Source organism: Miniopterus natalensis, chromosome 19, assembly GCF_054644295.1.
Source record: "Miniopterus natalensis isolate mMinNat1 chromosome 19, mMinNat1.hap1, whole genome shotgun sequence".
Classification (NCBI taxonomy): Eukaryota; Metazoa; Chordata; class Mammalia; order Chiroptera; family Miniopteridae; genus Miniopterus; species Miniopterus natalensis.
This window is the reverse complement of record NC_142099.1, coordinates 10,408,070-10,420,684: the sequence shown is the minus strand read 5'-3', so window position 1 is coordinate 10,420,684 and position 12,615 is coordinate 10,408,070. Positions and strand designations below refer to the sequence as shown.

The 12,615-nt window shown below is 44.4% G+C and overlaps 1 protein-coding gene across 1 annotated transcript in view; it reads right to left on the bottom strand.

Moving 5' to 3' along the window:
* SPAG17 (sperm associated antigen 17) overlaps nt 1-11,521 on the bottom strand; it is a 115,319-nt gene extending 103,798 nt beyond the window's left edge. The window contains exon 1 of the mRNA XM_087828160.1: nt 11,419-11,521. Within this exon, the coding sequence (XP_087684286.1) occupies nt 11,419-11,505 (87 nt within the window). The 5' untranslated portion in view covers nt 11,506-11,521. The remainder of the gene's footprint in view (nt 1-11,418) is intronic.
* Nucleotides 11,522-12,615: the final 1,094 nt, after the last annotated feature.

Here is a 12,615-nt window from a genome sequence, read left to right as displayed (position 1 = left end):
CTTTAGGTCAGAAATTATGTTTTATATGCTTTTGCACCTTATGGTGCCCAGTGGTAAATGGAAAACAGAGCAGGGCTCTATCTGTAAAACTGTCTGTTGATCAATATCTAAAAGCAACAGAGAATGTGCTTGGACACTAAGGATTCTGACCCTGGGAATGGTAAAATGCTAAAATGCAGCATGTCAGAAACCTGCGCCGGGTATACAGGCTACAGCCCTGAAGTCCCTCAGGAGGAGAACACACTGTGTCTGATCTGACATGGCTCGTACCAGGCATCAGTAACAAGGATCTGGGCAGTTAGGCCCTGCACCCGTTTGTCTGCTAAGGCAAGTTTCCTAGAGTGACTCAGACAAGCCACCAGATGCCAATGGAAGGAGGCAGCTCTTCCAGACTCAATTTGTAAAATAGTTTTCTCTTTGATATCAATAAACTTGTCAACTGATATGCTTCTAAAATATTTTAGGTCCTTGGAAGAGGGGCAAAAATCATGAACACAGGATTTTTATTTAAAATTCTACAGACATCTAATTTGCAGAGCTCTGGGCGAGAATATGAGAGTGTGGCACGTGGTGCAGGTCTGTCAGAGAAATCAACCCATCACCCATGTGAAAGCACATGGGTGAGAGCCAAAGGAGAAGCACAGAGCTGACTCAGGAGACGGTGAGCTCTGAGGCAGCCAGAGGACTGGGCACCATACGAATTTTCATTAGAAATGGGGACCTATTTACTTGGCTTCAAAATATAGAGAAGTGGATCAGATGTTTGGTATTTGGACTGTGAATACTAATCTGGTTAATTTTATGGATCTAGATCTAAAATACACATGTCAGGTAGGGCTAGTTCTTACAAACAAAAGCAAGGTGATGAAGTTCATTTCTGATGGAGCACCTTAGTGCACCCCTCTCTCCAGGTAAGATGGGCTCCCTGGCCTGCTGCCCACTCCGTTCTGGCTCCCCGCAGGCCCCATTACAGGACCTTCCAGAATCCACCATCCCCGTCTCCTGGGGAGAACACAGCTTACCCTCATCCCCTCCTATTCGGCTCAGGGCCTTAGCTGATTTTGGTAACTGGATAAATAAAATACCCCAAAGTTTTAGTGAAGCTAAAAAAAATAAAAACTTTTAAAAGTATTATTTCTCTCCAAGCTACCTGCATTTTCTAAAAGGGACCCAGTGACTCCTGGACTAAGTCAAAGGGATGATCTGTGACGGTATTTCAGGCAGTGGGCTGGGCCAGTGGAAAAGGCTCCCCTGGACTCATACCATCCAGACAACTTCCTACTTTCCCCATGTTCCTGGCATGCAGTAGCATCCAATAAATGTTTCTTGAATTTAGCAGCCAAAACCACACACTAAAGAGAATTTTTGCACGTGTTTAGTAGGGGAACGCCAACTAAGTATGTGGCATTTTATCAGCTACACTCAGAACCTTGGAAGGAAACATGTCTCTGAATCACTGAGTGTTTGAATGAAAGAAAGAATGTATTCCTCAGATGCTTTGACAACAATGTCTTACTTTCGCTGATGAGAATGCAGCCATCTAGAAGCATCTCTACTGTGCATGTACGCACTACCTGGCTGGTTGTCCCTGTGTTCATAAATACTGAACGTGACCACTAATTAAAATTATTGAAGTTCTGGTGTAAAGACGGAGAACTCTGAAGTGATATCACATTCTTCCTCTGTAGTTTATCTTTGTGACTCAGTTTCTCATTTATAGAAGTAGAGGTAATAATACAACCATCCAAAGGTGGTTGCAAAGCTCCAATGAACAAATATATCTAGATTCATTTTGTAAATGGAAACTCTATGCAAAGACAAAATATTAATATATGCAAAAATATTCTAATTTCCCTTAGCAAATTCTGCAAAATGGGTTAAAAGAGGTGATTACTTCTGTAATTTTGAATTTGGATATATCCCGAGGATCTTCTTTGGACAGGTTAACCTCTGAGCTTAGGCTATTTGTTTTTCTTTCATTTTTCAGAGTCCTTGGCCCATCCCACCAACCCAGCACATGAGCCTAATTCTGTCTTGCTCCATGCATCAGAGAGTTTTAAGACAGCTATTAAAACACCACATGGAAAAGCTTTGTAGGGAATTCTACTCCACAGAGAAACCACAGAAACCACGACACACCTTAACTATCTCCCCACCCCCACGAGTTGGCTAAAATTATGGGCTCCATTATGTTAGTGCAATCCAACCAGTTTTATTGCTCGCAGCAAAATCTGAGGTCCAAAATGAACTTCAGAACATAAAAAGTAAGGCAAACCTCAAAAGGAAACAAGCTTCTTTGGGTTTTCAAACAAATATTACATATCAGAGGCATTCTTCGAACAGAGAAGATCAAGCAGAGCCAAGAGGAGTCCTGCTAATTGCCCCACAAATGTAAAATTGGAATCAGGGACTCACCCCAAAGAAAGATCTCTTTTCATCATCAGATATTAAAGGCTACAAACTTTCATCAACTCCTTCCTCAGACATGAGACCCTCTTGTGCCTTCCTCAAGTCTCCAAGTGTTGAGTTACTATCTTCCACACTAAAATTAAGATATATTTTCAAGACCCAATATTACCTCATTAGTTAGCCTATTTTAGCATTTTCTCTACCTCCCTTTCTCTAATTTAAATGTTATTTATCCACTAAGCATTGTGGTGTAGTCCATGAATTTGTACAGCTTTGGCACTAGGCCTACCCAGAGGAAACGAAATAACCAACCAGTACTCTTTCTAATGAGCCATCCATCCTCATAGCTATTGCTTGGTTTATGTCTTATGGACAACTCATTTTCTTGCAATTAACACAAGTGTCCTCACTTATTTGTTTACTACAAGGCCACTGGTAGAGTTTAACTTCAGCATCCATCTTGTGTGAGCGCAGAATATGCAAGGACACTTCTGACAGCCACAATATAGAAGACTGTCCTGATTACAAGTACTCTATCCTATTCTACCCAAAATTAAATAAAATGTCCAAGACATGCCAATATTTTGGTAACCAAATCACATCCCCTATACTGTCTCTAATACCTCGAAGCAGGGCAAAAATGCTCTGTCTGACAACCTGTTCTGGTTTTTAGGTCTAAAACTATGGTCTCCAAATTAGGCGTGGGAAAGAACGGGTGCCCAAGGATGATCCTGGGGCAGTGTCAGATCTTCTAGATCCCCGAGTCTGGATCATGCAAGTAGAGGGTGGCGGGGCCTATCCAAGCACTCCCTGGGATGTCTCAGAAGAACCCCGAGAGTGTGTGTAGAGCAAGAAGTGTCGCAGGAAACCTGTGCCTGGCCTCAGTTCAACAACAAGAGAAGCGCTTTAACCCAACAAGCACTTATTAAATTACTATGATTAACAGTCGGTAAAGGATACACAAAAATGACTAAGGAGTTTGAAAGTAAGCAAACTTACTTCCAACTAAGAGCCTTAAAACACCTCTTCCTGTGCAGGCTACTCAATATCAGTCACTCTGACCAGCCCATCGAGGGGGCTGGGATACGGCACCTCCAGAGCAGGTTCGCTCAGCAACCCTGACTTTTCCAGCTGCTCAGGACCCAGAGGCTGTTCCAAGAAGGCAAGAGGCGGTGAGACCCGTCTCTGATGAGGAAGTTGGGAGAAGACCCCCAAATGGACAAGTGAAGGGTAAAAAGTATTGATCTATGCCAAGCAATCCTAGCAGGAGGGCAGACTAGAGTGTGGGTGGTGGATGAGGCAGTTCCTGGGATGTTTTTCCTAGGGTGCTTGTAATTTTCTTCAGACTTCCTTTGAACTGACACTCAGAGGGATGGGTTTCTCAGGAGGCAGAAAGAAGGTGAGATGGAGGAGAGCCAGGGGAGGGAAGGGATGGAGGGAGGTGTCTCTGTAGCTAGGGGAGGAGTGGTGTATGTCGTCAAAAGCAATTGGAAGGTCACCAGTGATCTTAGCAGAGCAGTTCCATCGGAGTGAAACTGCTTCCTGCTCATCCTTCCACTCCTACAATCCTATACACCCTCATAATTCACATATCTCCTGTACAATACGAACTTCATTTGAGAACCGTGTGACAAAATATTCCAAGTTAATGATTATGATAAATTTGAAGCCCTAGATCAGGTCACTGTTATTAATTTTTCTAGTTACACAGGTACATGGGGTCTATTTATTGGTTATATCAGGGCAGTAATTCATTATAATTCTTCTTCTCCTGCTGATTCCCTAACATAGTCCTTACAACAGCGCTTTCAATGGTGCAATGAACAGACCACTGGATTTAGTATCAGAAAACCTGATTATTAGTCTGGATTCCAACCACATGGTCTTGGGAAAAACACTCAAGTACTCAGAATCTGGTCCTTAGCAAAATAATACTGCAGAGTGTCATTTGTTCATTCGACCAATATTTACCGAGGGGTCAGTATGTTCCGAACATTGAAAGGGGCTTAGCAATAGGATGCAGAGGCATAAGGCATAATCACTATCAAACAGCAGCAGCTTGGGGGAGGAAATAAATAAATAAAGGTGAAAACAGATTGTAGGTTACAGTGTTTCATAGCTATAAAGCAACGTCTCCAGTTTTGTTATTATATTGTCGGCCTTAATTTATTCACTAATAATCAGTGTTTCCCATGTGGGCGCCTGTGTTGTATGTGGTACCCTACAAATGGAGACTGCAAAGACGAGTGAGAGAAGAGCAACTGAAGGAAATGAACCAAATCTGCAGAGTTCCCCAGGGACAGACCTCCAAACAAGTCTGAAGGAAAAAAGACAAACTGCAGAATAAGTGTAATCAGGGAACCATTTGTGTAAATTTTAGAAATCACACAGTAAACAACACTATGTATTATTCATGGACAGAGATGAACAGGTACATGTGAAATTCATGAAGTCTGCTTCTGGGGAGGGAGAGAAAAGAATGGAACACAGAACGGGGGTAGGAACAAAGTGTTCTTTAACTTTAGTGTGTATTTAAAGACAGAGCAACTTCCAATTTTTCATGATGGCACAAATGTGATTATATTATCTCTGCTTTCTGCATTTAGAGAGTACTGGAAAGAAGTCTCTGCTCTCAAAAGGCACAGAGTCTAGGAGGGGAAGGGATGCACGAAGAGTCACAATGCAGGTGACAGGCGTGCGGCATCTCTCCCGGGCCTCAGGAGTCCCGCGACAGACGCCAGCTGGGTGACTGTGGGAGGAGGCCTCTGTCCGCCTCCTCCATGGCCAGTTTCTGTCTACACAGTGGCTTCGCTTCTTGCTCAGGCTTCCTCCCTCTCCACATCTTCATCTCGATACATCTTCACCAGTCTTAACCGGCTCCTTTTTCTTGGGCTGAGGAGGAGACTCTGATCCCTTCCCTTTTGTGCTAGAGGAAATGACCCACTTTCCTTTGACCTCTCTCACCACGATGTCCCTTCAGTTCCCCCAGGGCAGCAAGAATGGGAGGAAGAGACTAAACTCTGAACTTCTTGGGCTACTTGTAGCTTGGATTAGGATGTAGCAGTAGGGGTAGTGCCAAAAACACAGATTTTAGATAGAACCAAGAGGATTTACTAAAAATTCATTATGGGGCTCAGAAAAGAAGAAAGCAATGTCTGCAATGTTTTCGGTCCTAGTGGCTCGCTGGGTGAATGGTGTCACCATTCAATGAGAAGATGAAGGCTTCGGGAAGAGCAGGCATGAAGGGAAAAATCCCGGGGTTGGGTCTGGATGTGTTAAGTCTGAGATACTATGTATTAGATGCCTTTAAATCCTCTCAACAATCTCTTAAATAGCTGTCAGGGAGGTATGACCACTGTCCCTGTCCTATGGATACAAAAACTAAGGCTTTGAGATTTTCTTCAGTGTAAGTTCTGAGGACCAATGGGTTGGGACGAATTCTGGAGCTCAAGAGAGAAAACAGGCCAGGAGGCTGCGATAGTAAAATACAGTCAATGAATTTAATTCAGCAGGCCACAATGTGCCTATCACTGTTAGGTGCTGTGACCAGGAGGGAGAGAATTAAAAACATTAACCTTTTGCTACCCTCCAGGAATTTGCAGAGATACAGTAGATAACACTGAAATTGTTGAACCACAGCTCAAAGGTGGTGTTACAGACAGCAATCACTGAAGTAGTTCAGGAAGGAGAAAAGTCAGTGAGGGTCAGAACAGTGGGACTCGAGCTCTACTTTGGAAGATATGGGGGCGTTAATGAGGAGGAGTTGGATAGAGGTGGGAGATCTTCAGGCCAGGAAACGGCGTGGGTATGGGCACTGTGTGTTTTGGGATACCACAGAGACCTTTCAATTGGAACAGAGTGAGTCAAGATCGAGCACAGAAAAAGGCCAAATTAGACAGGGCCATGAGAGCCAGGCAGAACATCTTGGATTCTGTCTTTGGGTAACTGGGAGTCAGTGATGGTTTCTATAGCTAGAGCTGAAACATGGTTAACATTCACCCTTCCTTACCTAATATTTTCCTCAGATGTTGCCAAACTTACATTGGCAACACTTACATTTTACTTATATTTAATATTTTTCATTTTCAATAAAAATGATCACATATAACATCTAGGTAGATATTTTGACATACTAATACCCTTTGGTTCCAAACTCATTCAAATAATACACTTTTGTCCAAAAAGAGAAATTATAATGTGAGGTTATGAAAAGTCCATTTCCCTCTTAACATTCTTCCTAGCAACTCAGTTGTTTTCATTGGCTTTTATTAAAACAACCTTTGTGTGAACTGGCAATTTGTTTTGTAAATATCAATGAAAGCATATTTCAGAAAACACAGTAATAAAAACCAACCCAATTTCAGAAATACGCTGGCTGCCAGACATCAGTCTTCAGCTCGTATTATAAGTATTTCCAGTAAGTCTTAAATACACATTAACATGAGAAATAGCTTACTGTTTAAGATCAAAAAAGCTGAAAAATCCTTCACTGCCTCTCAAAAATTGTTCAAGGGTTCTGTCCAATAAAATGTATTTCCCTTTTTGATAAACTACATTTATAATGGTGCAAGCACTTCAATTCAATTGAACATTTTTTTTCCACGAAAACCTACTTAGACTCAGTTCATCATCATCCTAGAATCTATATATTCTGTAACTTTATAGATTTAAAAGGGTTGGGATATTAACATTTCAGCAACACCTATCTTGAAGGCTCATCCAATTTCCAAGCCTTTATAAGACTTACAAGCTTTGTTCAAGAACTCCAAGGAAACTCCATTTCAAGTGTGCACAACTCAGCTATGGTCACTAAGCTACATTTAATAACAAAAATATTATCCCTCAGCTGAAGTATAAGGAGAAACCACTATGTTAAAATCTTTCACGTGAGTGCCTCCTGCTTGGCAGCTGAAGTGTCTCTGCGAAGTGGAATGTCTCTGCATGGTTCTCTCCAGGGCCCTGCACAGTCAGCCTCCGTATCTGCCGGGGTGCTTTTCCTCTTCATAGCGAGCCTCCCAGGTGGGTATTATTATCTCCATCCGGCCGAAGGAAAAGAAGGCTCAGAGAAGGTCAGACAGTTGCTCTAGGTCACCCGTCATCCACTTCAGGACCAGAGCTCAGTATCTAGGCCTGCCAGGTCCCAGCACTGCACTTTCTCTAGGAGCTCCTCGCCTTCTTCCCATGTCTGTGCTGCAGGGAGGAGACTGTTTGCCTGCAGCAATGCAATCTGATGCTCGATGGGACCAGATTAAAGAAGCCACGATGATTAGGTTTGAGGCTACAGATGGTGATTGATAGTTCGTGAGCTGGGAGTGAGCATGGAGGGAGCAATGGTTAGGAAAGAGAAGTTGGTTGTTGGTTTGATACACAGGAACGGATGATCCTAGAGTGAGTATAGGCACAGGACCCATGTAAAATTTCAGTGATCAAAAAATGAAGGCTTGGGGTGGAATGAAGGCATCGGAACAGAGAAGAGATTGAAGTGAGAAAATGATAAAAAAACAAGTCAAGAGGACTTAGAAGGCAGACTGGATGATTCATAGATGCTCTTTGACTCACAGATGAGCTTTAGTGACTGTGAGAATTACAGTGCCATTGACATCTGGAAAGTTGAAAGACAGAGGTGGTCTCAGATTTTTATGAGCCAACTTTTGGCAGGATTGGCCAGAAAATGCAGCATACTTCCAGATAGCAGGAGAAGTCACTTTTCTGAACTATTCTTGGAAATAGAAAAATAATTTTTTTCCTAATCAGAACACTCATATTTCTATTTGTCCTGCTTAAATGATCTCAGAAAGAAGCCAAAGAGTTGAATATAAAAAGAAAATGCTACAGCCTGTGTCTCTCCTAAATGTCTAAGAGTCAGAGGATGGCAAATATAAGGATAATGTCTAATTTCGGGTAAAATAAGTACCCTTTCCATTTTAATTTATTGGTGTCAAGCAACACTTTGATCTCAAATTTAAGTACTAATCAAATAACTTTTCAATAGACATTTCTTAAATAACTTGTTCTACTCTAATAATACCTACCTCATAACACTATATGGGGATTGACATAAAATCAAATATGTACCATTTTGTTTTATTGCAAGGTTTATATAAAATGCTATAATTGCCATATCATAACTTAATCATTTTGTTAAGGAGGAAAGATTAGTGAGAAAAATCTAAGATTTGGTCCCTCAGGTGCTAAATCACTACATGTCTTTGGGACAGACCTTGAAATGTTTGAATCCTTGGTTTTATACAAGGGGGCCGGTGAGCCGAGATGCCCTGGGAATCTCCACCACTGAGCATTGTGAAGGAATGCCCTCCTATGTATAGTATCAGTTCATGTCTTTGATGCAAATATTATTACTGTGGCCAATAGAGGACACCTTGAAAGTTGCATAAAAAGATTTTAATTTTCATGACACCTAAGTATCTTTAACTTGCTAATGCTGCTGCAAATCATCAATATAATGTTCATGTCACATACAATCCCACACTAAGATGTATTTTGATCATCTTACTGTCAAAGTACCGAAATATTTTCTTTTTATCTAGTTGGAGGTGTGATATTTCACACCTATTAATAAGCTCAATGTTTTGGTACATGATAGCAAAGTTAGTATATGACCATTTCATTGACAGAATTAATTTAGGCGCAACGTACACCCAGAAGTAGTCTAATTTAGATTTTTTTGTCTCTCAATTTAAATGTGCCACATTTATTTAAAGCACATATCAGTCTCCTTACCTAAAATAATCATCCCCCCTTCATTCTACCTGCTCAAATTTTACCCATTCTTTAGGACCCAGCTAAAGGCAAGTATTTTACAAAGCATTTCCTAACTATCCCAGCCCATAGTCATCTTCCTAACCTCTAGTCTCTATCTAATTTGGTGCTCAGTAAAAGACTGCCTTGTATTATTTGCTATCATTTTATGTTTTAGAACCAACTAAAATGTACTAAAAAATTGACAATTATTCCCACCAGAAAGGACGGCCCAAAATAGTTATACAAGGTAAATTTACTAAAACCAAATTGTGAACTTGTTGATTCTTGTCAAAGTCTAGTGCAACTCGATATGAACATCAGTTCAAAATGACTATTCACTCAAATTATTCAATCAGTCAGTTCTAAAAACTGGCTTATGGAAGACTGGGAGGTAGGACCTGTCTCTTCCACCCCCAACACACACACACACACACACACACACACACACACACACACACACACATACTCTGTAGCACACACATACTCAACCACACACACTGGAGCACAAATTTATACATGAGTAGCAAACTATGTAAGAGAAACTCCCTGGGAACTGAAGCAATAACATTTTTTGAGCACCCATTTTGCTGAGCCCTGGGGGTAAGGAATTCACACATCTACAGTCATCTTTAACCCAGATTCAGAGTCTATTACAGTCCATTACATTGGTGGTTAGGGCGCGCCTCCGAGCATCGGCCTGCTGGGTTAATCTGGGAATTTTCCTCTTGGGTCAGACATGAAACCAAGATGAGAAAAAAATATGAGCTGAGGAGGAGGGCAGCTGTCATCCTCCTGCAATAAAAACCATGTATTCCACCAAACTGAAGAAGTTCACTCTTTGTAGTTGAAACTGCACATTACTTTGAGTTCAAATTCTTTCTATTAATATATAAGATTTATTGAAATTACATTGTTTGAGCAGGAGCAAGAAGGTGGAATATTATTTCAGGTTTTCAAGCCATCAGGGAAAATAGTTCCTTTAGGTTTTCCATTCAAACTAGGAAAATTACGGCTGCATATTTGCAACACTGAAGCTAATGCAGTGTCAGCACCTCCATCACACCCCGTTGCGCAGCAGTTTATAACTCACGCAGAGTGTTCCCTCCAAGCCCGAACTTGGCCTATACAATCGCAAAGAAAAATGCGGAAAAATTATTCTGGCTAGTGTTGACTTATAAAAGCAAAAGAGAGGGTGCTTTTACAGAGTATTTTGGAAAATATCTTTGAGGATTTGAGACTATAAAGGGGAATTACTGAGTCGACACCCTTCATTCCTAAAGTTACAGAAATAACTAAAAATTACATGATGTCACGTCAGCATCAGCAGCATCTTAACCACTTTCCTGACAGTCTTCACCAGGTGGAAGTATGTATCAGACAGAATTACTATTCATCAAGAAAAAAACAATTATAGCGGAAAATAAGGACAAATAGGTAGAAATTTCTCCTAAGAGCCATCCTACGTCTTTAGGTACATTTCCCCTTTAAGCGCTAGCTCTGTAGTGCACTGCACACACACGTGCAAAATAAAAATATATTTTTTCCAATTGGAAAAAATATGTTTTCTCGCAAATCAACCTTCCTCCTTCCAAGTGTTATCTTGGACTCAGAGACAACTTCGCGTTGAAGCGGATTTCCAGGGGCAGGTGACGAGCCCAGCTGACGGGCGGCGGGCGGCTCCGCCGCGGGGTCACCCACTGCCTGGCGCCCCTGGGGCGCCCCGGGGTCACGGCAGCCAAGCCCTGCTCGCTGACCGCCTGCGGGGCCTTCACGACGCACCACAGCGCCGGCTGGCGGCACCGGGGCGCTGCGGCGCCAGGCACCCCCGGGGCGGAAGCTCCCGGACGGAGAGCCCGCTGCTACCTGCGCCCCGTCTGCTCGCCCCCGCCCCGCCCCCGCACTCACTACAACCTTCCCATAGGCCAGGCCACAGGTCATTTCACGGAATGTCTGTTCTCCACAGGTCGGGAGGGAGGCAACTCCAGACAATTGTGGGGTGCCGTCGGGCCGGCGTCACTGAAGGGTCCTCAAGTGCCGGCGGCACCCCTGGGTCCCCCGCCGCGCACCGACTCCCCTTCCTTTTGCCTTAAGGCTCCCTGTCCAGCGGAGGCTCCCTGCGAGGGGCACCCCCAGGCCTGGGGGAAGGTACCGAGGGCGGCTTTGGGGAGCGGGCAGCTGCAGCGCCCGCGGGCGGGGCGGGGCGGGGCGGGGCGGGGCGCGGCCGGGGTGCGCCGGGCCCAGGCTCACCTGATTGAAGTGCGCGGCGATGAGCGACGGCTCCCACGCCTTCGAGTTGATGGTGGCCGAACCTCCTTTCTCTTTCTTGGGGGCCATGCGAAGGCCGGAGGAGAGCTGGCCTCTGAATTAGGAGCCGGCCGGGACTAAGCGTCCCTGTTGCCCTGGCAACCGAAGCCACGCGGGTTCCCTAACGGCCGGTTTCCCAACGCCCGCGGCCCGCCTGCGCCCCAGGCGCCGGGCTTCCGGTCAACGGCTTCCGTCGCCATAGCAACCGAGCTCCTGGCCCGCGGGTGAAAGCGCAGGGCTTCGCCGCAGGAGACCCGGGCCGCGGAGGAGACGGCGAGGGCCGACCAGGCCGCTTTCCTTTCTTCACCACCTTGGACCCTCTGCTCCTACTTGGATGGAGCCTTCTCTGGCCCGCGGCGTTGTCTAGAAACTCAGCCCCTGGAATCCGGGCCACGACCTCCCGCCAGGACTTCTTCCATCGGGGGTAACCCAGGATGGAGAACTGACCCCGCAGGAGGCGACCCAAGCCGGGTTTCGCCTCCGCTCGCACCTGTCCACATGCTTCCTTTTGTGAAGCCACATGTGCCCCCAGCCTCTGCTTTCATCTCGGTCCTGCCTCCCAGGCAGGGCCCTTCCCAGGGGTCCAGTAATTCCTCCGCGAGGGCCTCCGTGGAACTGTAGAGGGGCCGGTCTCTTTCTGAATCTCCTCCTTTGCCTGAGCAGACCCAGTTCCTTCAGCTGTCCTGCACCGTCAGCAGTGTCTTTCAAATACTAAGACATCCTGGTCAGACTGGGTCCCCCAAATAGTAATAAAGTAACAATAATGCTAATAGCACAGCTCTTGTGTCTTGAACACTGGTTATATCCTGTACAGCACAGTTGTATCATTTAGTTCTTACAACCACCTTATTTCAAGCCCCATGGGGCGTGACTGAGGGCACCAGGATTAGAATGTAGCTATTATCTGAGTCCCAGACCCAGTGTGGTCACCCTCTGCACTACCACCTACACTGTTTCAGGCCTTCCAGAAAGAACAGATGTCCCCTTCTGGGCCTAGACTTACTTTATTTTTTATTGCAATGAGACGAATTTAAGAGTAAAATTTCTGATGATGCCAGAGGGATGATGCCAGAAAGAGGTTTTCCTGAGCGTCTCCACAGCAACCACCGGGACTGCCACTAATTCATTATCATGGAGTTT